The sequence below is a fragment of the Aulonocara sp. 'chitande type north' Nkhata Bay genome, linkage group LG13 (assembly GCF_057382095.1).
Source record: "Aulonocara sp. 'chitande type north' Nkhata Bay isolate Kocher_YH1m ecotype deep benthic linkage group LG13, A_spYH_male_GT1.1, whole genome shotgun sequence".
Lineage (NCBI taxonomy): Eukaryota > Metazoa > Chordata > Actinopteri > Cichliformes > Cichlidae > Aulonocara > Aulonocara sp. 'chitande type north' Nkhata Bay.
The window spans coordinates 4,585,869-4,612,097 of NC_141356.1; the positions used below are offsets into that span (position 1 = coordinate 4,585,869).

A 26,229-nucleotide genomic window follows, 5' to 3' on the forward strand; every position below is an offset into this window, starting at 1 on the left:
ACTGAACTAAACGCATAATCAGACTACCTCTTTTGACGTTACGTGCGACGCTGCAGACGAGCACCAAACTGCGTGAGATTAAATCCGCGCCTCTCCCACCGAGGCAGCATCACTCGTGTACGTGATGCGAGCGGATGTCGAGTTGATGTTGCTAGGTGCTAAACGGCGTCAGTATTAACTTTACCGTACTGTACCGGAAAATGGCCCATAATCGTTTCTAGTCTTTGGAGTAGAGTCGCAGCAAGAAGCGCTAACTTCTCTAAACAGCGGTGACGACACAGCGAGTAAAATTTATTTATGAGCACCCTCCGTCCCTGGTATCCTCGGTGGGAGTGGTTGGAGTGAGAAGTGAGGGAGCACATGTGTGGGGTGAATCCTAGTGGCTGGTTAATGTGTGCGGGAGACGCGCTTGTGCTCTCTCTCTCTCTTTTTTTTTTTAAATTAGCGGGTGATGCTACTAGGTAGACGTGGTTGTAAGATGCGTTTGTTGTTTTTTTAACTGTTGCTGCCAGTCATTCGCGGTGTGCTCGGTGTTTTACAGACGTAAACAACGTGACGTCGGATAGTATATGCGGCACGTGGCTCATTTAATGATACTAATGCAGTTGTAGAAATGAGTGCTTGGTTAGTGAAACAACGCAGGCACCACGGACGGATTAAAAGCCTGCTTGTAACTGTGTCTGAGTCAGCTGTTAAGTTGTTTGTTTAAAGCAAAAGCGCAGTGTCATTGACTTCGGCTTTCTGAATAGTGCACTCATCTGTTTACGGATCAATACTGGCCTGTTTTTTTAAAGATAACGTGGCGCTGTAACTCTCTTTCTCTAATAAAAGGTTTGGAATTATACTGAGATTGATTTTAAGTTATTTTGGCTTTTGCTGCTCGAGTCCCTGGGCTCCTGGTGTAAACCAGAGTACTATGTCCAGCATTTTCAGCCAGTTTGAAGTTTCCTAAACGGAGTCCAGCAAAGGAACCAGGAGCTTTCCTGTACTTTTTGAACATGACAGGCATGTGACACCATGAGCCTAATATCTTAAAATGACATCTCAGTGGTTGGTCTAGCAGATGTTTGTTACACGGTCAGCTGTTAAGAATGGTTTCTAAACACACAGTTCACATGACTTTGTCTGTTAAATGCGTTCTGTGCACTCATGACCCCCGCCCCCTGTCCTTGTTGCAGAGCTCTATGCCAGCAGTTATGACAATGTTAGCAGACCATGCAGCACAGCAGCTGCTGGACTTCAACCAGAAACTGGATATCAATCTGCTGGATAATGTGGTGAACTGTCTGTATCATGGGGTAGGACCACAGGTATGTTATCCTTTTCTCTCTCTCTAACTCTCTCTCTCTATCTCTACACCATATCTGAAAGAAGCTGCTTGTAAATTTCTTCTTTTAAGTTCCACTTTACATTCACCTGAGAGTAACACATTGACTTTTTGTAAGACAGACAATGTTGACTTTACTGTTGCATTTTCCTTGCAATTCTTTTCATATCACCTCAGTGTTAATTCTAAAGTGTTATCCTCATCGATTTACAGCAAAGAATGGCACAAGAAGTGTTGACACACTTAAAAGAGCACCCAGATGCCTGGACGAGAGTGGATACCATCCTTGAGTTCTCCCAGAACATGAACACCAAAGTAAGTTAACTCTTACCTGCAAAATGCTGTTGAAAGGAAACTTGCATGTACTTTGAGGAAGAAGTATTTTTAGCCAGCACACAAAACAACATAAAAGCTTCACCCTACGTCATAGTGGTTAGCCTATACCATGCTTTCATTTATATAAAAGATACTTTGTAGTGGATCTTTTTGTTGGAAGCAGCCTTTATGCACTTGCAGTGTTTGTCTCATGCCCTAACTGCTGAGCTATGCAGGACCCCTGTCCTTCTGAATTCTGTTGGATCTGAACCTAGCAGACAAACAATGGAGGCTTTCTGTCATCTTACTGTTGTATTATTAAAACGTACTTCTCTAAATACAACTATCATAAAACTCCATGCATGCCAATCCTGTTTGTGTGGTAATATAAAGGGTTATGAAAGATGGTTAAAGTAACTTTCCACACCTGCTAATAATTAACATTTACATAGATGTAAAGTGTATTTGGCATTTCTGCTTATGTGGTTGTATGTTTTTTTTGATTTAAGAAAACCGAATGAATCTTGGTAACTATTTAAAGATTTGGGTCTTGTGTGTTTCTAGGACATCTGTTTGCAAGTGTATGTTGTGCTGCTTCTGCATGGTGGTACCGCTAGTTAAGCAACCAGTTGTGAATGGTAAACGTTTGACTTTGTAACCATTCAGATGTCAAAGATTTACAGATGAATTGTGCTGTTAAAGCCAGTACATATCCATAATCAAAGAATAATATTTACATGGTATGAATTAATTGAAGTGCAAATCATACACAACTTCCTCAAAGTAATGTTGATACTTGTTTTTCATTTGTATTTTATTTATTTTTGCTTGCTTGTAAGACTGCTTTTAATACTGACATTCAATACTAATCTGAGTTCTTGATGTATCAATATCACTTTAAAATTCATAAATTTGCCAAATAAATAGGGATAATTGAGGAAACAAGGTAAACACCTCTCGAATCCTGCATTCTATCTTCAGTGATAAGTTTGAAAAATGCCCAGTTTCAAAGCACTTTGGGTGTCTGCCTTTTTTTGTTTGTTTGTTTGTTTTTTAATTAACTACAGTAGCTATATTTGAAATTGTCATGATTTCAAGTTGTGACTTTTTGATATTAATCACAATGTTCCATTATGTTTATGGCTTGTAATAGGAAGAGAAGGGGTGTGTCATCCTGTGCATCATGACACAGCTAGGCTTTGACGGCAGGCCTCCACAAGGTCTACCCTTTTTAAATTCCCTTTGACTGAATTCTGTTCATCCGTTTTTATTGCATCTGTTTCATTGGACAGAGGGTGGGTGCAGGCTGCAGTCAGTAGGATCTATTGTAAAGAGACACGAAAAGATTTAATTTCAACTGTAGGGATCATGGCACTGTTCCCACCTCGCTCTCATGCTTTTCCTTTTTTCTTTTTTTTCTTTCTTTTTTTTTTTTTAAACGGTACAGCTGAGTTCTCTCGTCATGGCCTCTTCTTAAGATGCACCTCTGTGAGCTGAAATGTTGCAAGGCATTTCGCAGTTTCCTACTTGTAATTTCTCTCTTCTTACCTTGCGCGGTGGTTTGTGTAGTCCGGTAATTAAAGGTGAAATAAAACACGGCAGAATTTAATGCAGCGCTCCAGGTGACACCTGCGAGTGGTGTACAGTCAGCTTGTTATAAGGAGCTTTCACCTTTAATCTTCCAGCATCCATTGTCCGTAGCACACTGTTAATCTTGCTTTAATAACATCCTGTAATACAAGTCATTTCTTACTACTATTTTTTTTTCTTCTTCTTCTTTTTTTTTTTTTTTTTAATTTATTGACTCATGGTCTCAAGTGATGATCCCTACAGTTGAAACAGTCAGCTGAAGTAACATCAGATCATAAACTAACTTGGATTAACAAATTATATTTTTATTTCTTTATGCTTCACAAGTAAGTGATTTAAATTAGTGTAATCTGTGGTGGTCCTGCTGTTCTTTATGACACACCAGGTAAAGTTGAATTTAAGTTAGAAATGAAGCATTGTAAAGAAAATGGACTAGAGTTTAGGGTTGGGTATCGACAACATGATACTGTTGTTATTTTCTTTTCTTTTTTTGTAGCTAGGTTGGTGCTTCACTTCCTTAAATTCTGGTTATTATAAAGAAACGACCTTTAAAGGCAAAGTTTTGTGATTTGTCAGTGGGGATAACAATTTTGAATTTCATAGCGATCTCTGGCTTTAGCTTTTTGTGAACATGCTGCGTCTGGGGAAAAAAAAAAATTCAGATGTTGAAAATACTGCAATTTTAAAGGGCTTTCAGTCCCAAAAAAAATCTCTGCTTTAAAATAAGCGAAAAAATGTATGTCTCTGTTGGAGGGCCACAGTGAAATTTGATCCACGAGATACAGTTTGAAAAATGCAACTGAGTTTGATGGATTGTCAGTCTGAAGGAACTTACAATGTTATGAGGTAGTTCTGGCAAGTTATTGCATGAGCTGTAATTATATTTTTCATAGGAACAGAGACAAACCTTTGGTATTACAAAAAGTGTCAAATAAATGTGTGTTTGTATATATTTGATATCTGCAGCATTTTCAGCTAAAACTGCTTATTTGTTGGTTGGGTTTTGTTCCTTTTGTCTTTTTTTTAATTGCAGGAACTAGAGAAAAAACAGATTGACTTCATACAAGTAATGACAGAGTTGTGAACCTGAGAAAATGGCATGCCTTTAGTGAAAGAGTGGTTATGTAGAATTGTGAGCAACCTAGACAGTCACTGTGTTTACACAGACTGTTAGTATCGAGGAGTTCTCAAGGTTTGATGGTTGTTAATGTTGGCATTGTTGTGACACTTTTAACAGGTATGAAAAATAGCCACAAAGTATATATCCATAAATTCTTCCTCAGTATGTATGAGCTTATATTGAACCTCTGTTTTATTTCACTGTAGCGATTGGCTGATATGACCCATTTTCCGATGTGTCAGTATCCTTTGATGAATGAAAATGTAAAAACTAAAAGAAAATGAGGTGAGAGAAACACCCTTCAAACATGTTGCCCACCAGTGGGTGCGCTGCAGCCTCCCTGTTGGCAAACACAACAACCAGCTGATCTGAGCAGAAAATAAATTTGATTTTTATATTTTGTGTGTCTGAGGTGGAGAAAAGAGGGCTATTGTCCAATATCTAATTTTTTGGTCAGGCTCTAACTAAAATGTTGCTCTTGCTAGTTGGCAGCAGAAACGCTGGTTATATTTTTAGGATATCCGGTCCTATCGACCCCACAGCAGGTTTTCCTCCCTGAAAAGAACAACAGTCAGAAAGGTAATATGAGTTCTGCAGTGGAAACCTGTACAGTTGTCCAGTTGCCCCAGAACATCCCACAGACTCCTGTGGTGGGTACTTGTATGATGCATGCTCCACCTTTAATGTAGACTGAAGCACAGTGGGCTCAGAATTTGCTTTAAGGGGTCTTAAAGCACAATCAGTTTAAGGGACAAAAGAAACCTGTAGCAATATTGCACTTGAACAAATTGTCCTTTAAAAACAGTTCTCGATGCCCAACCCTACAAAGGTCCATGTAGCCTAGATAGAGGCGTTTAAACCTTGTTGTGTCTTCTAGGCCATTTGACTCCCTTTTGAAGCAATCTGTGACAAAGCTGGTTAATGGGTTGCCTTTTTTCTTTCTTTTTTTTTTTCTCCTTTTTTTTGTGTCTGGTGTGATGCTGAGAATAACAGCAGGGCTTCTGCAGTGTTCCAGCATAATGCTGCTTGTACAAATATATATATATCTATATTTTTAAAAAAAAAAGAAAGTTGAAAGTGTTGCACACTACAAAATCTGCATGAAATGTGGTTCAGTGCAATCTAGTTTAGAAATGCAAGTTATTGCAGACTGGTCCACTTCATACTGTTTTTGGATTAAAGGTGGGCACTTCTTATTGTTGGATGCTGTCATAACAGCTTTGTCCTAATGCTGCTTCTTCCTTGCGTGTTACAGTACTATGCTCTCCAAATTCTGGAAACGGTTATCAAAACCAGATGGAAGATTCTTCCCAGGAATCAGTGTGAAGGTAAAACTTTCTTTTGTGGAAAAATTCCTGAAACATTTATTCCCATGGTGTTAGTGTGTTTTGTTTTTGTTTAGTTTTTTTCTTTGTAAATGTGACGTGTGGTTGCCATGTTGAGGAGTATTCCCCCACTAAGCATGCTGGTTTGTTTTCTGCTCGACTGACTCGAACTGGCTACTCAGAAAGGTTGGATTCTGCATTTGAGCAGTAGTTTTAGAGAGGAAACAAGGAAAACACCCCAGCACTATTTTGTTTTTAATGCTTTGTGAGGGAAATTTTTTGAGAGGAAACAAAGTAGATACGTTGTTACTGTTGTCTAGCCTTACATTATTCTGATGGGATATGTTGTTGTTTCTAAAATCAATGACACATTGTGTGTGTTGCTTTGAGCCAGTTTTTCCACATTGTACCCAGGGAGGAATGAGGGATGGGTTAATGGAGTGCGGTAATTGCTGTCAGTTATATTTTCAAAATGTTTATTGATAATTTTAAACGTTACACGAAGTTGTTGACAAGGTAAATGTGCGTATGAACCTATATAAAGTGTTGCAGTGTTATCAGTATATGGCTATAGGTTCTTAATGTTCAGCCTTTAATTATTGCCTAATTGTCAATTGGACACATCAGCATTAGCACATAGCAGAGGTCTCAACACAGTGGAACAGAATTTATTTAGAAAAACATTTCAGAGGAAAAAGCAGTGATAATGAAATAAATTTGATAATCATGTGCAAATCAGATGATTCTGCCTCCCTCCATTCTTCTATAATTTTGCTCAAAATTAATTTTTTCATTGACCTAAGACTTACCTGCTTCTGACCGTAGATGCCTGAATTTTGTTCAAGTGGCAAACCCAGTGCAGGGCGACTGGCAAGTATGTCTTTTCCCCCCTTGTGTCAGAGTATTGCCTTGTTTTCGGCTCCTCTCACCACACCAAAACACACATTTTCGTAGTCAGCTGCAGCCTAGAGAGAAATGCGAGGGAGCTGAAAACGCATTTTAAAGATGCTCTGCTCACTTTGACAATCTTGAATGTCTGTGAAAACACGTGGGGGAAAATGGAACTTCCACTGAACCGACCAAAGGGTTTTGTCCTGTGAAAGTTCAGTGGCAGTTGCTGCTCACGTCCACGTGTTTATAAACTGGCTTTGCAACAGTGTGTGTATATGGAGAACCACACCTTTTTTTTTTCTACAGTACAAATGTGGGATATGATTGGCAGATTCAGCTAGTTATGAGCCCGCAGATTGTGTTAGGGTTACTGACTAATGTGCTCCAGGCAACTGCTGATGAACACATTTTTATTGGTGCATGCTAACGGACATCTTCTGATATTCTCTGTGTATTTGCCAGGTATAAAAAAGTATGTTGTTGGGCTCATTATCAAGACTTCATCTGATGCATCAAGTGTAGAGGTGAGTAAACTTTATATTTTATAAATAGGTTGTATTCTTGGGGTAATAGTACGAGATGGAACAACAAAAACAGTTCCTACTTTGTTGCAAAACCTCTTCTGTTAGAAACACCCCGTAAGAGTTGGAGAATTTGGTTTCCCATTCTCGTGACTGGATTTCAAATAGTCAGTAGTTCAGGACTGCCCGTGTCACATCTTTGTGTCCATAACGCCCCAGATGTTTTGAGTGGGTCACAGGTCTGGGATGTGCCCATGTGTCCACGAACAATTTCCCATTTTGATTCAGATCACAGGATAATTTTCCACTTCCCATCAGTCTGCCTTAAACGAGCTCAGGTCTGGAGAAGAGCTTTTTGTTCTTCTTTAAATAACATTTTATTTGTGTTTGTGAATGCATTGATGAACTGTATTCATAGTAATTTCTACAGCAGTGCAGTGCTGTCTGAGGACCCAAAGTCCATGGCTGTTAAACATTGGAGTCTTATCGCTTATGTGCAGAGATTTGTCTGGATTCTGTGAATCTTTTAATTGCTCCCGGGTTCTTTACAATTGGGCAATTTGCCCATTCAGTCAAGAACAAGGTGGTGAGACCCTCCCCATCGTAAAGTTGGAGAGATCCTGCCTGCGGTGCGTTTTTTGTACTCAGTAATGTTACAAATTAGCTTAAAGGCAAAGAAGTTCCACCAGATTCTTGTTTGATTGTTTGAGTTTCTTTTGTAAAGAGTTTAGTCCACGTTTCCAGGATTTTGGAAGCATGTCACTGGGAAATTTTAAATGGGTATATATTATAAATCATAATAAAACATAAAATGCTGGTGTTTAATATGGCTCTTATTATTTGCAGTTCAGCAAAGGGTTTAAATGATTAAAGTGTACATTTTACACAACCTCCCTGTGGTTCAAGGAAAAGTCAGACATATTAGAAGATTCACTTTAAAAACAATTTATAACAATTTATAACCTCGTCGATGTTAAAAAATTTTTGCACAAACAGCCTCTTGTTCCCTCTCTCGTTATTTGTGTCCATGTTTTATTGCAGCAGCACTTTAAACAGGCAGGTTAGTAGGGCAGCCATGACTTAAGCTGCTAAGAGTGCTGTGTAATTCAGAACAACTATGGTGACTTCAGCAGCTTTTCTCACTGTTTCAGCCATTGTGAGCACTCAAGCAGTTAAAAGGCTGGAGTTGTAAAATGTTTTAAATTTAAACTGACAGCAAGCTTTTCTGGTGTTCATTAGGAGAATGCAGTGTTTTTCTCATAAGTACAGAGATTGATACATGAAAATATGACATGCTGGCCTAGCTTTAAGGTTTTTAAGTCCAATGAAGCTTGATTTTTCTTGGTGGTTGTATTGCTGTTATAAAAACAGCAAGAAAGGGGGGTAAATTGAAAGGTAAAGGAAAATGTAAAATTTTGTTTTAGATTTGATTAATGGAAAGGATTTGTGCTTTGTAAATGTTCCTTAAATGATTTTAAATGTGAAGTCAGAAGAGCCAGACGGTGAACACTGTTAAATACTTGTTTGCTTTAACAAGAGGTTAGCTGAGGAGGAGAAGACAACATAAAAATGAAGGAGTGCAGATGCCACCTACAACAAAATGATGTCTAGTTAGTATTTAACTTCCTGCTGAGCAAGCAACTTTCCAGCCGTGTTTCAGGTGTTTGCATCATTCTCAAGTATGTAACTCTACAAAACATGATATATTTACCAAGTTTATTAAGGTTATTAAACCAACCAGATACACCAGACTAGAGGTTTTGTGAGGGGATTTTCCAAAAGAGCACTCAAAAAGAATAATTTCAGTGAGCTCCATTATAGAAATGACTATTTGTGTCTGGCTTACTTTACTGCAGGTTATAATTGTAGGATAAATTCAATTCTTGGTGTTTACTTTCAAATGCACATGACCAGCCTCGACATTTCTGTTACAAACACCTGTGACTTTATCTCGTGGGTGAAACCCAGCCTTTACTAATTTTATATAAAATGTCAAACATCAACATGTTCATACATTTTCTCTTGTTATACCTTACCTTTTCATGATGTGTTTAAAGGATATGGTTGTGTAACTGAAACGTGTTCCTTGACTTACTTCTTTTTATTTCTTTTTAGAAAGAGAAGGTGTACATTGGCAAGCTGAACATGATCCTTGTTCAGGTAAGAGTTGCTTGGGTTCGTTTTTGGACCTACTCAGTCCTTTGTGGGGGATGTTTTCTCTTCATTTTGCGTTGTTACTGTTAGTTTACTGAATGAAAAATGTGGCCTGTCTATTGTCTGTGTGCGTGCGTGCGCTTAGATGTGTCTGAGCTGCATGTGGTAAATGTTTTCTATTTGCAAAACAATATCAGAGAATCCAAGAATTGTTAAAACAAAGGATTTGATTGTGCACTTTCAGCCACAGATTTTGTTTTCATTTCAGACCTGTTAAATATCTAACTATATCAAACGTATAGTATTGGTTACACTGTAAATAATAAAGTGTGCGTTACTTTTCTTTTAAATCTATCAGTATTATCTTTACAGAGCCTCAGTAACACTGAGAAACACTTCATTGTGTTTATAACTGTGATGTTTTCCTAACCCTCAGCGTTCATGTGGGTGAATAGTGGAGAGGGATAAAGAAAGTGTCAGCAAACAGTTTCCAAGAAGCTATTCACTCTGACAGCAGTAGCGTACATCAGAGCAGAGATTCACTTAGCTAGCTACGTGTGTTGTACTCATTGCCTGGAGCATGGTAGAGCCACTGAGTCACAGAGTACTATGATATGTACTATACAGCCTGATTCAGAGCAGTATATACAGTAAAGATAACACAGCAAATGTCATAATTTTCACTGGAGACCATGTTACAGGTCCATGAGCAAAGTGGTTCTTGCTACCAAAGACACAGTGCTTTGTTAATGTCTAATAAACAAGTGGGTGTGTATTATTGACCATTATCGACTCCTAAATGGTAAAATTCTGGGTGTCGTCATATGAAGCAGTAAATCTAAAAACGCTGGGTTTGAACTAGAGCTGGGCGATATGAGATTTTTTCATATCACGATATGTTTTTTTCATTTCAGGCGATAACGATATCTATCACGATATAAGCCAAATAACTATATTTGTAAGATTTAAATGTGCCGTTGCTCACAAGTAAAATGTGAAATAATCAGCAGCTTGTTTTGATTTAAATATTTATTTCTCATAATAAGTTCAACAGGGTAGATGTACTTAAGGAACATGAGACTTTTTCAGATAAATAAAGGCAAATATTGTAAACTACACAAAAGGCAGCCGCTAAAGCGTTTAAGTTTCAAAATAGAACAAACGAAACAGACTAAATTGTCAATTCCACTTAGAAACAAAATATTAATTCTAAAAATAAATCTTAGTTTGTTTTACAGAAGAACAGACAAAACTGACTAACTTTTGTCAATATCAAATAAACTGAGAACTAAAAGGAAATTCTCAATCTCTCCTTGTTGTATAGCTGAGCTTTTCAAACAGTTTTAACAGTTACTTTAGTCTGACAAAAGCCGAATGACGAATTAGCGCTTCCAGTCAGAGACTGAGGCTACGTCCACACGTACACGGGTATTTTTGAAAACGGAGATTTTCCGTTTTCGTTTTAAAAAATAATCCGTCCACACATAAAGGCAGAAATGAAGGAAAATGCTGCTATGAACATGCCAAAGCAGCAGGTGGCGCTAGATTCCTAACCGTGCAGAAATGTTGGCCAATCAGAAGTCTAGAAGCCTCGGTGGGAAAACGTAAACAAAGCTGGGGCATAGAAGCAGAACCGAGTCGTGTGTGTGGAGGGACAGTAACTGTGTGTATATGTAAGCATTTAAACACTGCAGAGAGTAGAATTAACAGTAACAGTATTGTAGAAATTCATTTCACCGAAACAATAACGTGGCGCAGTGTGACGCATGCACCAGTTTATTGTATTTCCAGACTTGCTTTCGGCACAATTTACAGTGCACGCTACTCTGTTTTTTGTCAGACTTGAAATAGCCGAAATACCTTCACACTACGGAACTTCTTTGGCTCTTCTGTTCGACAATCTCTCCGACGTTGGAACCATCATCTGTTTTCTCTTCGGTCACGCTCGGTTGATTTTTCTAGTCGGCACACTCATTTCCTCCATTACCCGCTGGCTGCTTCCCAAACAAACACACGTGCGGCTTGGCACTTGTGCTGTACGTAACAAGTCACGCGACGTGACGCTGCGGCTGTGATTGGTTCGGCTCTGCGCTACTTAATTTGGATTGGCTGACCTTTTTTTTTTTTTTTTTTTTTTTAAAGAGGACAAGAGCGGCGAGGTCTATCGCGATAGCTTAATTTCTCTATCGAGTAAAAGTTATATCGCGATACATATCGTTATCGTTCTATCGCCCAGCTCTAGTTTGAACCTTATGTTGTTGTTGCCTCAGTGCTTCTCTTTTGCAGTGGTTCTTTTTAACCTGAAGATGTCACTCTTAATTGGTAGATCTGGCTCAAAAAACATCAGTGTCATTAAAAAGGGACATCAGTACTACTTGAATGTCTCAGCCGAGGCAAACGATGCTTAGAAAGTGACTGTGATCTTGTGATAATAAAGGATATCATCTCGAAGAGTGTGGCAGAAAAATGGATGTATGTGTCTGTATGGAAACATACAAATTAGTTAAAAACTGGCAAAGTGGAAATCATCATGGAGCTGTTGATGGCAGTATCCTTAATTCAGCAAGGCACTGAAATCTGTAAATGCAGAGTTGTAGAAATATCAGGACCATGAGACCAACAACTTAGACCTTAGTGCTTCTAAATGTGCAACGTGACATTTTTCCCATGTTTTTGCGTTTGATGAATGTGTGAGTGAGGGAGCGAGAGGCAGAGATTGGTTCACTGACTTCACAAGTGACTTTGCATTAATGCCAGTGAGAATGAGTCACCGCTTACGTCATTTGAGCTAACGTTGTTTTGGCCTGGAGGGGCTGAAGAGCTCCAGATTCCACGTTCATCGTCAGGAGGCTGGTTAAAATGGTTATGTTCAATATGGACAATTAAGTATGGAGTTTAACAAAAACGGCATTTTCTTCACTACGGGATGCTTGTAAAAGAAATGTTTTTGACTTGAGACTGATGGGGAGTTGCAGTTTGATCTCGTTTTTTTCTTCAGATTACACATTCTTCTCAGTGTGTGCCATCTCTCACTAACATGTCTGTGTCCTCTACGTCTGCAGATCCTGAAGCAGGAGTGGCCCAAGCACTGGCCCACCTTCATCAGTGACATTGTGGGGGCGAGTCGTACCAGCGAGAGCCTCTGTCAGAACAACATGGTCATTCTGAAGCTGCTCAGCGAGGAGGTGTTTGACTTCTCTAGTGGCCAAATGACCCAGGTCAAGGCCAAACACCTAAAAGACAGGTCAGTTTTGAGAGCATGGATGCCAAAATGTCTTTGATCATTACCCCCAACATACCTTAGCATAGGAAAGCTTTTCTATAGAAGGTTCACACTGAAATCAATCAAATCAACTTTTTAAAGAGTTCAGTCCTGCAACTTTGTGTTGCCACATTATTTCAGAGGCTCATGAAACACGATGTCTTTGTGCTGGCATTTGAAAATGGATTTCACTTTAAGATGAAATGTGGCTCCATGTTATCAATCAGTAATGTCAGGGCAATAAGGTTGTTATACAGTTTCTTTTATATTATTAATATGCAGTTGTGTACTTGCCTGAAAATTCTGCTATGGGGGGAAAAAAAACACAGATCAAATAAACATAGATATTTTTTTTTTTATGAATATTCCTCATATCTAAAGATGTGGGTTGATTGTTTAGCACAGTTGACTGTTGTTGATGTTTAATAGCCATCCATCCATCCATCCATCCATCTTCTTCTGCTGCCTCCGGGGCCCGGCCCCGGAGGCAGCAGCTTGAGCAGAGAAGCCCAGACCTCCCTCTCCCCAGCCACCTCCTCTAGCTTATCCGGGGGAACACCAAGGCGTTCCCAGGCCAGCCGAGAGATATAATCTCTCCAGCGTGTCTTGGGTCTGCCCCGGGCCTCCTCTCGCTGGGACATGTCCGGAACACCTCGCCCAGGTGGCTTCCTTGTCAAATATCCGAACCACCTCAGCTGGCTCCTTTCAATGTGGAGGAGCAGCGGTTCTGCTCTGAGCCCCTCCCGGATGGCTGAACTTCTCACCTTATCTCTAAGGGAGACGCCAGCCACCCTTCGGAGGAAGCTCATTTCCGCTGCTTGTATCCGCAATCTCGTTCTTTCGGTCACTACCCACGGCTCGTGGCCGTAGGTGAGGGTAGGGACGTAGATCGACCAGTAAATTGAGAGCTTTGCTTTTACGTTCAGCTCTCTCTTCACCACGACGGACCGGTGCAGCGTCCGCATCACTGTCGCCGCAGCACCAATCCGCCTGTCGATCTCCGGCTCCCATCACATCAACAAGACCCCGAGATACTTTAACTCCTCCATTTGGGGCAGGAACTCATCCCCAACCCGGAGTGGGCACTCCACCCTTTTCCGGCTGAGAATCATGGCCTCAGATTTGGAGGTGCTGATCCTCATTCCTGCTGCTTCACACTCGGCTGCGAAACGTTCCAGTGCGGGCTGGAGGCCACCACCTGATGAAGCCAACAGAACCACATCATCCGCGAAAAGCAGAGATGAGATTCTGAGGCCACCGAAGTGAAAGCCCTCCGCCACTTGGCTGCGCCTAGAAATCCTGTCCATAAAAATTATGAACAGAATCGGTGACAAAGGGCAGCCCTGGCGGAGCCCATCACCCACCGGGAACGAGTCCGACTTATTGCTGGCAATAATCGTATAAGGATCGAATGGCCCGTAGCAATGGGCCAGACACCCCATACTCCCGTAGTACCTCCCACAGGAGGTATTCCTTCTCCAAGTCCACAAAACACATATAGACTGGTTGGGCAAACTTCCATGCGCCTCAAGTATCCTTGAGAGGATAAAGAGCTGGTCCAGTGTTCCGCGACCAGGACGAAAACCGCATTGTTCCTCCTGTATCTGAGGTTCGACTAGCAGACGAACTCTCCTCTCCAGCACCCTGGTATAGATTTTCCCAGGGAGGCTGAGGAGTGTGATCCCCCTGTAGTTGGAACACACCCTCCGGTCCCCCTTCTTAAAAATGGGGACCACCACCCTGGTCTGCCAGTCCAGTGGTACTGCCCCTGATCTCCACGCAACATTGTAGAGGCGTGTCAACCAGGACAGCCCTACAAAGTCCAGAGCCTTCAGGAACTCTGGGCGGACCTCATCAACACCAGGGGCTCTGCCACCAAGGAGTTGTTTAACTGCCTCAGTGACCTCGTGTGCCACATGCATTTATGGACACTCTTATGTTCGAACAAGGTGTTTGTTATGGGCAAACTGTGATTTGCACAGAAGTCCAATAACAAAACACCACTCGGGTTCAGATCAGGGAGGCCGTTCCTGAAACATGAAGCTCGCGTGATTGGGAGCTTCATGTTTTATTGTTTCCTCATCCAAAGAATCCGAAATATGTCCACTGGGGCTGAAGTCATTTTAGATTTTAGATGTTTTGGTTTTTTTTTTTTCTCTTCAGATGACTAAAGAAGGTCATCCCGATTGACTGTTTGGAACTACATTCAATGACAAATGAGGCTTATTATGTTTAGACTCGGTGCAGTTGAATTTACCAAGTCTAGTATAACTAAACAAGCTGTAAACTACTAAATCTGACTAAACATTTAATACACTGCTACCCAGGAATACCGTGTCACATGATACACACAAACGCCAAAGGAAAAGACATTGATAGAATATTAAAACCATCTTTTATTTCCTTCCTTTTATATGCTCTCACTTTATTTTAATGCCATCTTAAAGCCTGTAATGTATTTTCTCAAAACGTCCCTGTTCTGCTGTCACCAGACGTCAGAGTGTAGCCATTTTCTTACATGGTCTGGTTCCCTGAGTTTTTCTGGAAGTCACCCAACATCACCCAGTGCATTTACTATTGGCCAGTTGGGCATCGTGTGTGGTACCTCCTACACAGTCTGTCTAGGCAGCACCCTCCACTAAACTACAGTGTTTTTCCAGTGGTGCAACTGTGTCTGAAGCAGACCATGCCCCATTGTGTGCTACATGTGAGGAAGGACAAATGTGAGAAATATTAACTAGACTCTCCTGAACTGGCCCAAAGTTCATGTGTGAAAACTGCTGCATGAGATGGGTGGAGTGTAACACTGGAGGGAGCGGGATAAGAGAGGGCGGTGTTACTTGAGTAGGTGGCAACTTGTTAGCTGCTGTCAGTGCAGCAAAACCTTTGAAACGATGTTGGTTTGAAACCAAACATGAACAGACATAAAGTGATCAAAAGAAACGAACCACGGTTATTTACATTGTTTCAGGGCACAGGTTGTACATGAAACTTTCAGATTTGTCTTTCATTATCAGTGTCAGATGCTGTTTAACATGTTGTTTGTTTTCTTTCAGCATGTGCAATGAATTCTCCCAGATATTCCAGCTGTGTCAGTTTGTTATGGTATGCATTCATCTTTTTCTTTGTATCGTACATTCTTTTTATCATCGGTTACACACCAGTGTTTGTTCTTCAGCTGATTTTACTGATTGTGTTGCTGTGTGCACCTCAGGAGAATTCCCAGAATGCCCCCCTGGTCCATGCCACCCTGGAGACACTTCTGCGTTTTCTCAACTGGATTCCTCTGGGATACATCTTTGAAACCAAACTGATCAGCACATTGGTGTATAAGGTGCGGCCGCAAAGACGCACACAACACACAAAGATGCAGATTTGTGTGATTATTTAAAATATTCGATGATGTGCATAAAATCGATTTATAATGGATATTTAACATATATATATTTTTATTTTAAACAGTTCTTGAACGTGCCGATGTTTCGCAACGTGACGTTGAAGTGCCTGACAGAGATTGCGGGCGTGAGTGTCAGCCAGTACGAGGAGCAGTTTGTTACCCTCTTCACGCTGACCATGTGTCAGCTCAAACAGGTGGGTTACCCGGTGACATCTGACAAAGCCACACTGACACGTTGCTCGGTTTGAGACTCTAAGATGAATTTTAACTCTAATCTGTTCAGATGCTGCCTCTGAACACCAACATTCGGCTGGCCTACGCCAACGGGAAAGATGACGAGCAAAACTTCATCCAGAACCTCAGTCTGTTCCTGTGTACTTTCCTTAAAGAGCACGGGCAACTCATTGAGAAGAGGCTCAACCTCAGAGAGACATTAATGGAGGTAAGGGAAGCACGGTATTCTGTATTTTGTTGTTGCTCTACATAGGCTGCACAGGAGAAGATTATGGTAATTAGCTAACATGTTCACGTTACATTGCAACTCCCCTGGTTCTCCTTCAGGCCCTCCACTACATGCTGCTGGTGTCAGAGGTGGAAGAGACTGAGATCTTCAAAATCTGCCTGGAGTATTGGAATCACTTGGCCGCTGAGCTCTACAGAGAGAGTCCCTTTTCCACATCCACGTCCCCTCTGCTGTCTGGCAACCAGCACTTTGATGTGCCTCCACGCAGACAGCTCTATCTACCCGTTCTCTCCAAGGTACCTCTTAGAACAAGATGGTATTTATTCATACCACATACATGATCGCAGAGCCCCATGATTGAAGTTGAGTTTATAAATGCAGACTCTTCTTTAAGAAGCATGTCTTACGTTTATAGTGAAGATGACACAGAGGTTGCTGAAGTGTTTCCAGTTTGTGGAACCTGAAGCGTCTCAGCTCGCAGTCATACTAGAAAGACTTGGCTCAGGCCAGCGACAGGTGGCTGCTTCAGAGCTGCCAAAAGAGATGCTGGTTACAGTATTACTAAAAATCAGCAGCTACTAAAGTAATACAAACATTTTTTTTCTACTTAATGATATTTTACATTCCATATGTGTGAAATGTGACTATAACCAGGAGACAAACCACTTGTATCGTCCTTTTACATTTATGAGAACACAAGCTAAGCTATATTTTCCTGTGTGTGTGAAAGGCAGGTGTTTTGATTTGTGTACTTGCTGACAGGTTTTTTTTATCTGGAGTAACAGGTGCGTCTGCTGATGGTAAGTCGGATGGCCAAGCCAGAGGAGGTCCTGGTGGTGGAGAATGATCAGGGGGAGGTGGTCAGGGAGTTCATGAAGGACACAGATTCCATCAATCTCTACAAGAATATGAGGGAGACCCTTGGTATGACTTAATGATAGCTTCTAATATTTTATATCCTTAAGCTTGATTTATAGTACTGTGTTAAATCTGCAGCATAATCTACGCTGCAGCAGTTGTGCCTCCGCTTGCTAGTAAAATCCTGTGTAAACGAGGTATAATGATTAGCAAAATAAGATTTTGCTAATGCAGGTACATGCTGGTTTCTTGTTTTAAAGCTCGAATAATCTGTGTAAAGGCTCGATCGCTTCTGAATTCTTTTTGGGGGGGGTTTCTTTTTCTTGCATTTCGATGTAGCAGTGGTATGATACTATTAGCTTGAAGTGAATGTGATTGTCTCAGTTTACCCTGGTGATAGCAGACCAGTGCAATTCAGCAGCGCTCAAGTACAAATGCAAATGATGACGACGCTACTGCAGCGTAGGCTCTGCAGGGATTCAACACAGGACTGTAAATCAAGCTTTAAACTCTCTTTTTTTCTAGGCCACTTGTCTTAAGAAGCAGTGTTTAACTGATCATAACCACAAGAAGTCATATTTTTGAATAGATCTTAATTAATGCATCCATCCAGTGGCTTCAGCAGCTGGATTTGTATTTACTGATCAGACACATCCTCCAACAGGTTAGGCGAGTTGTTCTCAGCACCACTGTAATATTTAAATATTGTAGGAGAATCGGGCGGCACCATGGCTCAGTGGTTAGCACTGCCGGCTGGCTGGGGCCTTTCTGTGCGTCTGCGTGGATTTCGTCCGGGTGCTCTGGTTTTCCCCCACAGATCCAAAGAAATGCAGGTTAGATCGATTGGAAACTCGTAGACTGGCAGAAGGATAAGCTGTTTGAATAATGGATGGATGTAGGGAAAGCTTTATCTTTGACTGTAGAACTGACTGACTATAAATTTACATTTGACTAAATTGGCTTGATCAGTGTCACTCATCACACAGGCGTCAGTGTTTTTTAGGGAAAATTCATTCCGCCATTTCTTCTCATATATGTTTCTTTCTTTTTTTGTTGTTTTTATCTCTCTCTCTGTCTTGGTTCTGAACTGTGTCTCTAGTTTTAACTCTTAATTTAGCAGAAACTGTACTGTACTCTGATACACATTTCCTCTACTGTCCTGCAGTGTACCTGACTCACTTGGATTATGCGGACACAGAACGCATAATGACAGAGAAGCTTCACAACCAGGTAAATGGTACTGAATGGTCCTGGAAGAACCTCAACACACTGTGCTGGGCCATTGGATCCATCAGTGGGGCTATGCACGAGGAGGATGAGAAGAGGTTCCTTGTTACTGTCATTAAGGTATTGATGTGTCTGTGTATTTAGGTTTAGGTGACAGCAGTCCCTCACTCATGCTTACGCCTCATATTAATTATTGTCTCACCCATAAGGTTTAACATTAAGCCTAAGTGAATCCTTTGGTGTTTGCTTCAGGATCTGCTGGGTCTCTGTGAGCAGAAGCGAGGAAAAGACAACAAGGCCATCATCGCCTCTAACATCATGTACATTGTTGGCCAGTACCCTCGTTTTCTTAGAGCCCACTGGAAGTTCCTCAAAACTGTTGTGAACAAGCTCTTTGAGTTCATGCATGGTGAGCTGGAGTATTTTTATTTGTTGAACTCCCTCTTTGCATCTATTTCAGGCAGATGGATGAATAGATGGATACAGCTCTAATGCATTTTTATTTTTCTGTCCTGCCCTCACAGAGACCCATGATGGAGTTCAGGACATGGCGTGCGACACCTTCATTAAGATTGCCCAGAAGTGTCGGCGCCACTTTATCCAGGTGCAGGTGGGAGAGGTGATGCCCTTCATCGATGAGATCCTCAACAACATTAACACGATCATCTGTGACCTTCAGCCTCAGCAGGTCATTAAGTGTTCTTACCCACAGAAATCCATCAGAGAGAGGCACAGCTGTCTCTTATTTGCCCAGTTGAGTGTCCGTGCTGACTGTTTTGTTTGTTTGTGTGTACGCACAGGTGCACACGTTTTATGAGGCAGTAGGGTACATGATCGGGGCACAGACCGACCAGGCTGTTCAGGAGCACCTGATAGAGAAATATATGCTGCTGCCCAATCAAGTGTGGGACAGTATCATCCAGCAGGCCACCAAGGTAAGATGGTGTATCACCGTTTATTCACATTTCAGAGACACACAAGCTGTTTGTTAATGGCTCTTCTGCTCCTCTTCCGTCCATGAGAACGTGGACATCTTGAAGGACCCAGAAACCGTCAAACAGCTGGGCAGCATTCTTAAGACCAATGTCAGGGCCTGCAAGGCAGTGGGACACCCCTTTGTTATCCAGCTGGGACGGATTTACCTTGACATGCTCAACGTGTACAAGTGCCTCAGCGAGAACATCTCTGCTGCCATTCAGACAAACGGTAAGACCGGCACATTTGTTTTCATCGTGCAGCAGACTGTCACAGTTGCATGGTGGTCACTGCAGACAGATGGTTGTAAACATGCTTACTGTCATGCTGCTGTCAGAGCAGTGAGGTTATAGCTGTTCTGTAAGCAGCACACAAACTGAGTTGATTTTCAGAGGTTTATACTGTTTGTTTTACTTTTATAGTGTTCATCACACTCCAATCAGGGTTAAGTCAGTGTGGTAGATGAGATGAATATCAGCCACTGTTTCAGATAATTGACGTCTTATTTGCTGATACCAGTCATCGAGAAGAATAGGGGCCAGTGTTTAGCTGATAAATGGGTGCAGCGCTAGTATAATATTTAATGATCTGTAATTATATCATACTTCTTCATTCCAGCCATTTTTCTAGCAGACTTCTGTTCCAAGTGGGCTCTTAGTCAGCTACAAAGTCTTTTCTCTCGTTTTTTTTTTTTTGCATTACAGTAATTAAGGTAATTCCACATGTGAGATATGTGTTATGTAACATGGGATGGGTTTCATTGGCACAAAAAGCTGAGATTTGAGAGGTGTGCAGTGCACATTAAGTTTAGCGAGAGCTACACATTTAGACCCAGCTGCTATGTGTGAGACTTTTGTTGTTTTGTTTTTTTCCCATCCTCATTAAGAAGTCGCATGTTCTGCTAATGTCTGTGTTGCAGGTGAGATGGTGACAAAGCAGCCACTGATCCGGAGTATGAGAACAGTGAAACGGGAGACTCTGAAGCTGATCTCAGGCTGGGTCAGCCGATCAAACGACCCACAGATGGTGAGAAAGGCGCTCACATATGTCACTGCTGAAGGAGACAAACCCAGTTGGGGCTTTATGTTGACAAAGAATGAAGGAAGAAAGCTGCTGTACTAAAAATGCTGATGATATCAGAAGTGATATATTTACACTCTTGTGTCCTCCTGAGTTACTCCTACTGTAGCAGCCAGTGGAACAGCTGACTGTGGAACAGCTTTCGAACAATCCAATCGGTATTTTTAGATCAGACACAAAGATTGTGTTCCCCTGCGGCAGACTTTTCTGCCCCCCCCTGTGTTTGCATCTGCACAACCCTTTAATATTCACAGTTTGTCACTGTACTGAGGGGTTGGTCACCTTTCATAGTTTTATTTAAAGCATGTCTGCTCAGGTTTTTGTGCGTCACTCAAAGCTTTCTTTGCTGACGCCTCTTGTTGTTGTTGTTTCAGGTTGGTGAGAACTTTGTTCCCCCCCTGCTGGATGCCGTCCTCATTGACTACCAACGCAATGTCCCTGCCGCCCGTGAGCCTGAAGTCCTCAGCACCATGGCAACTATTGTCAACAAGCTGGGGGGGCACATCACCAGCGAGATACCCCAGATCTTTGATGCCGTCTTTGAGTGCACTCTAAACATGATCAACAAGGTACGACCCAGTGAGCCGCTGACGCATCATATGTGGATATTTGTTTTTAAATCTTTCCTGCACACGTGACCGAGACAGCAGTCTTTGTCTTTCTGTTTATCAAGTGGCCGGCCGTCTGTTCAACTGTTCGTAGTTATCAGCAGCTCTTTTATTACTGAGAGTAGTGAGTAAACACCTCAGTCATCAAATCAGCAGCTTTCATTTGCATTGGGATAAGCAATCTACCATGCGGCCTTCACTGCAGTGTGTAAATCACTGGGCGGATAATTACATTCATGCACGTCATCATTGTTGATAGAAAACAAAAAATCTATTTAACTGCAGCACTGCATTGGTTTTAGTCACTATCAGTTAAGTGCTTGTGTTCTGCAGGAAAAAAAATGAAAATCTTAAATTCAGTCGGCTTCAGCTGTTGTTTACTCTGACCTGAGCCTCTGTTTCCACTCCAAAATACAACTGGGACCCATCAGGTGCCTCTCAAAAACTAAAAACCTGCAGCAGTGTGAGGCCAGATTTAAGTTAGACTGCTGATACGTTATTTCATGTGTAGCATTATGATATAACTTGGTTTGTAGATTTAAATTTTTCATCATCTGTTTGTATGTTTGTACCAGAACTTTGAGGAGTATCCAGAGCACAGGACCCACTTCTTCTACCTGCTCCAAGCTGTAAACTCGCACTGCTTCCCCGCATTCCTTGCCATCCCTCCAGCCCAGTTCAAACTAGTGCTGGACTCCATCATCTGGGCCTTTAAGCACACCATGAGGAACGTGGCTGACACTGGTAAGGGCTCAGAGATGAGTACACTAAGGTGTTTATGCTCTTATTGACCAACAACATCTTAAATACTGATAATGGGAAAACCCACTGTGGGATCCACAGGCAGAAACGTGACATGAAGGTGCACTGTGATCCTTTTCACACTGAAACAGACGTGCATCAGAACAGCGACATCACTGTGCAACCCGGCTGTTAACAATAAGCTGCTGTGGTCTTCGAAGGATGTGCAACTATAATTTTGTGTTGTTTTGTGTCTTGTCGCTGCTCAGGTCTGCAGATTCTGTACACCTTGCTGCAGAATGTGGCCCAGGAGGAGGCAGCCGCTCAAAGTTTCTACCAGACGTATTTCTGCGATATCCTGCAGCACATTTTCTCTGTGGTCACTGACACATCGCACACTGCTGGTGAGCTCACACACAATTGATGCCGTTCAGTTGTTTGAATCTGCAGTCGTCCAAATGATATTTATACTTTCAAAAAATGTTGGCGTCTGCTGTGCAGGTCAGATGAACATGTTTATGTTAAAATCATTGGCTCAGATCACAGTAAGGCTGTAGTAGTTCAGTACAACCTTTTAAAGGCACTAGTTTGAAAAATGGAAGTGACTTCTTGCTTAAAAGATCACACATTACTCAGTACTGATTTATTTAGGAGTTGATTGTAGTGTTGAATCTTCCTGGTGATGGGATCAAAAACGTTTTTAAAAAGACACATTCATTATCTGAACTGGATTAAAGTCACTAAACCAGGCCAGGTAATATTAACACCTCCCCCAGAGAACTAAATCAATTTGAACGTGGCTTTACAAAGACGAGGGAATTAGGGAAAGACGATGGATTCATTTTCTGTGTGTGTGTGTGTGTGTGTGTGTGTGTGTGCTGCAGGCCTGACGATGCACGCGTCCATCCTGGCCTACATGTTCAACCTGGTGGAGGAGGGGAAGATCACTGCAGCGCTGAACCCCGCCAGCCCCACCACCAACCAGGTGTTCATCCAGGAATATGTGGCCAACCTGCTTAAGACTGCCTTCCCCCACCTGCAGGAGTGAGTGTGAACATTACGCATATAAGTGAGTCTGTTTTTCAGTCGATGCTTACGTGTGTGTGTGTTTTGTCTGTCAGTGCTCAGGTGAAGGTGTTTGTGACAGGGCTGTTCAGCTTAAACCAGGACATTCCTGCCTTCAAGGAGCATCTGAGGGACTTCCTCGTCCAGATAAAGGTGAGCTCGTCAGACTGTAGCAACTTTGATTGGAGGTGTATTAAGTATTCCTTTCAGTGTTGAGGAGGTACACAAAGTGTAAGTTGTGAGACTGAGTGTATCTCAGTTGTGTATTTGAGCTGAAGCACATGGAGCCTGTCCCTCTATGGAAGCTTTGTCTCTCCTTATCACTGACTACATAGCTAACTGCTTAGCTGTTGTTTCCACAAATAACATTTTCCTGCCACTTCATGGTCAGGCGGCCATGACTTTATGGAAGCTTTGTGGGTGCTGTTGGAAACATTCAATGTTGTGTCATGTGTCCTGATTGGTCTGATTATTATTATTTATTTATTATTTATAATTATTTTTTGTTGTTTATTTTTGTGCACTGAAGTTGACATTTAGGTGGTAATTATGTCAGTAAATCAAATACTGTTAAACCAATTGCTGAGGTCAAGCATGTTGGGTTTTTTGTTTGTTTTTTGTGTAAGAGGGCGAAAAGAAATGAAAGGGAATATCTGAATGATGGGCATCCCAAGAAGCCCAACCAATCAGCCGATCAGATCTTTTGTTTGTGAGCAGCAGCCAATCAGAAGGAAGTTATCTCAAAGAAAGGGAACGTGAGCGGCTCATGCAAATTTCTAAGAATATAAAAATGTAGAAATGCTGGAAATGAGCCTAATACATGCTTTTAAATGACTTTTTATTAAAAAGCATGTGCATGCTAACCCTGTTACAAATAAAAGTCCATCATTTGGAAGAGTGAGTTCAATTACCAGCACCCATAGTGAGTATTTGATCCCTCACTCCCAAATGGGGGTTTAGTAGTGTTGCAGTTAATTGAGCAGTCTAACAGTAAAAATTAGGATCTCGGTCGCTGTGGTAGAAAAGCAGCATGGCTTTCAAACCTTGTAGCTAACAGCAGCTTTCTGTGATTGTGTCGCTGTTCAGGAGTTTGCAGGTGAGGACACCTCTGACCTTTTTCTGGAGGAGAGGGAGGCTTCACTCCGACAGGCCCAGGAGGAGAAACACAAGATCCAGATGTCGGTGCCCGGCATCCTGAATCCTCACGAGATCCCAGAGGAGATGTGTGACTGAGCGCCTGCTCAGTCTAACTGTACAGTACTCCAAACTTAACCCTAACCACAGCAAACACAACAAAACCCAAGAGAGGCACTTGAGTGTGGTGGGAGGCCGTGGGCCATCCCATTGGATGTTTGTTGACCAAAATAATGCCAATACTCTGTAAATGATTACCGCATCACCCTGTGGTCCTTTTTACATGATCTGCGTTTTCTATGGAGACTTTTTGTGTAATAACTTTCCAAAACTGTTAATCTAGCTTACGTTCTGTTGGTCTCTGGCCCTTCTCAGACCTGCAAGATGAAGTTATAACGATTAGGACAAGTTAACCATGTTGTTTTGGATCAGTTTCCGTCACTTCCCTGGTTCTATTTCCTAGTTCTTCCCTCTTTCCCATCTCTTTGTTTATATATAGATCTATTCTACACCCGGTGTGGGCAGGGGAGGGCGGGGGTGTTGTGAAAATCGGCCCATGTGTTGAGTTGGCATAGAAGCTTCTAGACCCGTGTTGTGACAGAAAGTGGTCTTTTAGAGGCGCACGCACCGCTTGTTTGGTGCCCCACGGCATTGTGGGAGAATGTGAATCTAATGGAAAATGAATGAAGGCTAAGAGACGCTGCTCGTGCAGCAGCATCTTGTTGCTCATGACTTTCTGCTTCACCCAAAAAACTGAGCTGCTGCTGCCAGCGTGAGGTTTTTCAGGGAAAGCAAAAGCGAATATGTGCATATCATCCCAATTGTATAGCATCTTTAATACCATGGGAACATTTTTTTTTCCTCTTATTCTGTTATTTCTTTTTGTTGTGGGTGTGTGCGCGTGTGTGCTGTCGCCTAGTCGACATCAGCGTTTTGTTTTCCTCTAAGAGGATTGTTGCTCATTTGTGAGCCTTCATTAATGGGATGTTTTAAGGAAGTGGCGGAGGTATTTATGGGCTCTTTGGTTGGTTGCATCTTTATAACAACTCCTGTTTAACTCAGATGGCTTTTGATTTTGAATTGTACTAATTTAGATTGTTTACCATGCAGTAGTGCTTCAAGACACTACCTTTAGAGCAAAATGAGAAATAAACCTGGGTTTACATTTAATTTTGTATTTTTGCATTTTTCATTTGTAACTGTTTGAGTTTTGTCCAAATAAAGGCTTTTTTTTTTTTTTTGTCCAGAGAGTAAATGAATTGCCAGTGAGTTTAATTAGGAAGAATGTATAAATCCAAATAAGCATCCAATCTCTAATGGCAGATTTCCCTTCTCAAGGTGTTACATTTGTTGTGAACTTTTTGAACTGATTAAAGGTGAGAATTTTATAATCCTGCCTTCGCTCAGATCTCTTCATTCCACAGCAGAGACTCGAGTTTTATATGAGCAGATATTGTTTGTGTGTCTGAAGACTTCAGTGTTGGCCTTGATCAATACTGAGTAAGAATGCAGTCTTTATCGTGTTACGATACAGCAGGCTTTTTCTGTTGAATTTTAAGTCATCGCTGCCATAGCTGACTAAACTCTAAACCTAACCTAACATTGTAACATACAGCCTTTGTTAGTGAGAGCTTTGCTCACTAGCTTTTTCTTGTGTCAACAGTTGAACAATGACACTGACGTTGTGCCGAATTCAGTTGTGAGCTGATTGAGTCATCAACTCTGAGAACTTGTTTACTTGTCCAACCCCACCTCCTACAGTGCAGGCTGCTTTCGCTTTCACTTACTATAAAAGACGATTTGCCACATGGCAGCTGGAGTAGAAGACATCTTGTGTCAGATTTGTTGTGTGAAACTAAAGCCAACCTAAACAGGTTTGTTGCGCTTTGACCCGATGCACTGTTAATCAACTCTGGAAAATGATTTCTGACCACATGGTCGTTAAGCATAGTGACTATTTTGTCCCATCTCCTGTTAGATGCATACATCTACGTGTGAAGAGGAGCGTGCTTTGAAAAGGTTTGAAAACACAAATCCTAAAAGGAAAGCTCAGTGATGACGGATGGCATCCGTCACGCAGGCAACGCGACATCCAACCGTTTCCGCCTGGGCATCTTTAGCCAAGGTTGCTGCTGTGTAAGTGGACTCCTCCACTAATCCCTGTTAACATACTGGT

General features: G+C 41.7%; 2 protein-coding genes across 6 annotated transcripts in view; one reads left to right on the forward strand and one right to left on the reverse strand.

Annotated features, from left to right (window-relative positions):
• The window catches only part of LOC147315487 (uncharacterized), a 16,317-nt gene extending 16,078 nt beyond the window's left edge, over positions 1-239 (reverse strand). The window contains exon 1 of one of the 2 annotated variants that reach the window (XM_086258339.1): positions 28-239. The gene's annotated coding sequence lies outside the window, so the exon portion shown is untranslated. The remainder of the gene's footprint in view (positions 1-27) is intronic. The other variant, XM_086258343.1, reaches the window with a different exon arrangement.
• xpo1b (exportin 1 (CRM1 homolog, yeast) b) overlaps positions 1-25,449 on the forward strand; it is a 26,100-nt gene extending 651 nt beyond the window's left edge. The window contains exons 1-25 of one of the 4 annotated variants that reach the window (XM_086258332.1): positions 139-1,005; positions 1,179-1,310; positions 1,541-1,642; positions 5,608-5,680; positions 7,031-7,092; positions 9,205-9,249; positions 12,306-12,487; positions 15,562-15,610; positions 15,720-15,839; positions 15,968-16,096; positions 16,186-16,344; positions 16,464-16,661; positions 17,151-17,289; positions 18,389-18,570; positions 18,703-18,859; positions 18,975-19,138; positions 19,251-19,385; positions 19,473-19,656; positions 20,345-20,451; positions 20,880-21,074; positions 21,689-21,857; positions 22,124-22,258; positions 22,739-22,898; positions 22,976-23,072; positions 24,006-25,449. In XM_086258332.1, coding sequence (XP_086114458.1) covers positions 1,185-1,310; positions 1,541-1,642; positions 5,608-5,680; positions 7,031-7,092; positions 9,205-9,249; positions 12,306-12,487; positions 15,562-15,610; positions 15,720-15,839; positions 15,968-16,096; positions 16,186-16,344; positions 16,464-16,661; positions 17,151-17,289; positions 18,389-18,570; positions 18,703-18,859; positions 18,975-19,138; positions 19,251-19,385; positions 19,473-19,656; positions 20,345-20,451; positions 20,880-21,074; positions 21,689-21,857; positions 22,124-22,258; positions 22,739-22,898; positions 22,976-23,072; positions 24,006-24,152 — 3,216 coding nt within the window. In that variant the 5' untranslated portion in view covers positions 139-1,005; positions 1,179-1,184 and the 3' untranslated portion in view covers positions 24,153-25,449. Of the gene's footprint in view, positions 1-138; positions 1,006-1,178; positions 1,311-1,540; positions 1,643-2,795; positions 2,863-5,607; positions 5,681-6,502; positions 6,552-7,030; positions 7,093-9,204; positions 9,250-12,305; positions 12,488-15,561; positions 15,611-15,719; positions 15,840-15,967; positions 16,097-16,185; positions 16,345-16,463; positions 16,662-17,150; positions 17,290-18,388; positions 18,571-18,702; positions 18,860-18,974; positions 19,139-19,250; positions 19,386-19,472; positions 19,657-20,344; positions 20,452-20,879; positions 21,075-21,688; positions 21,858-22,123; positions 22,259-22,738; positions 22,899-22,975; positions 23,073-24,005 lie in introns of those variants that run through there. The other 3 variants (XM_086258333.1, XM_086258334.1, XM_086258330.1) reach the window with 3 other exon arrangements.
• The last annotated feature ends 780 nt before the right edge of the window (positions 25,450-26,229 follow it).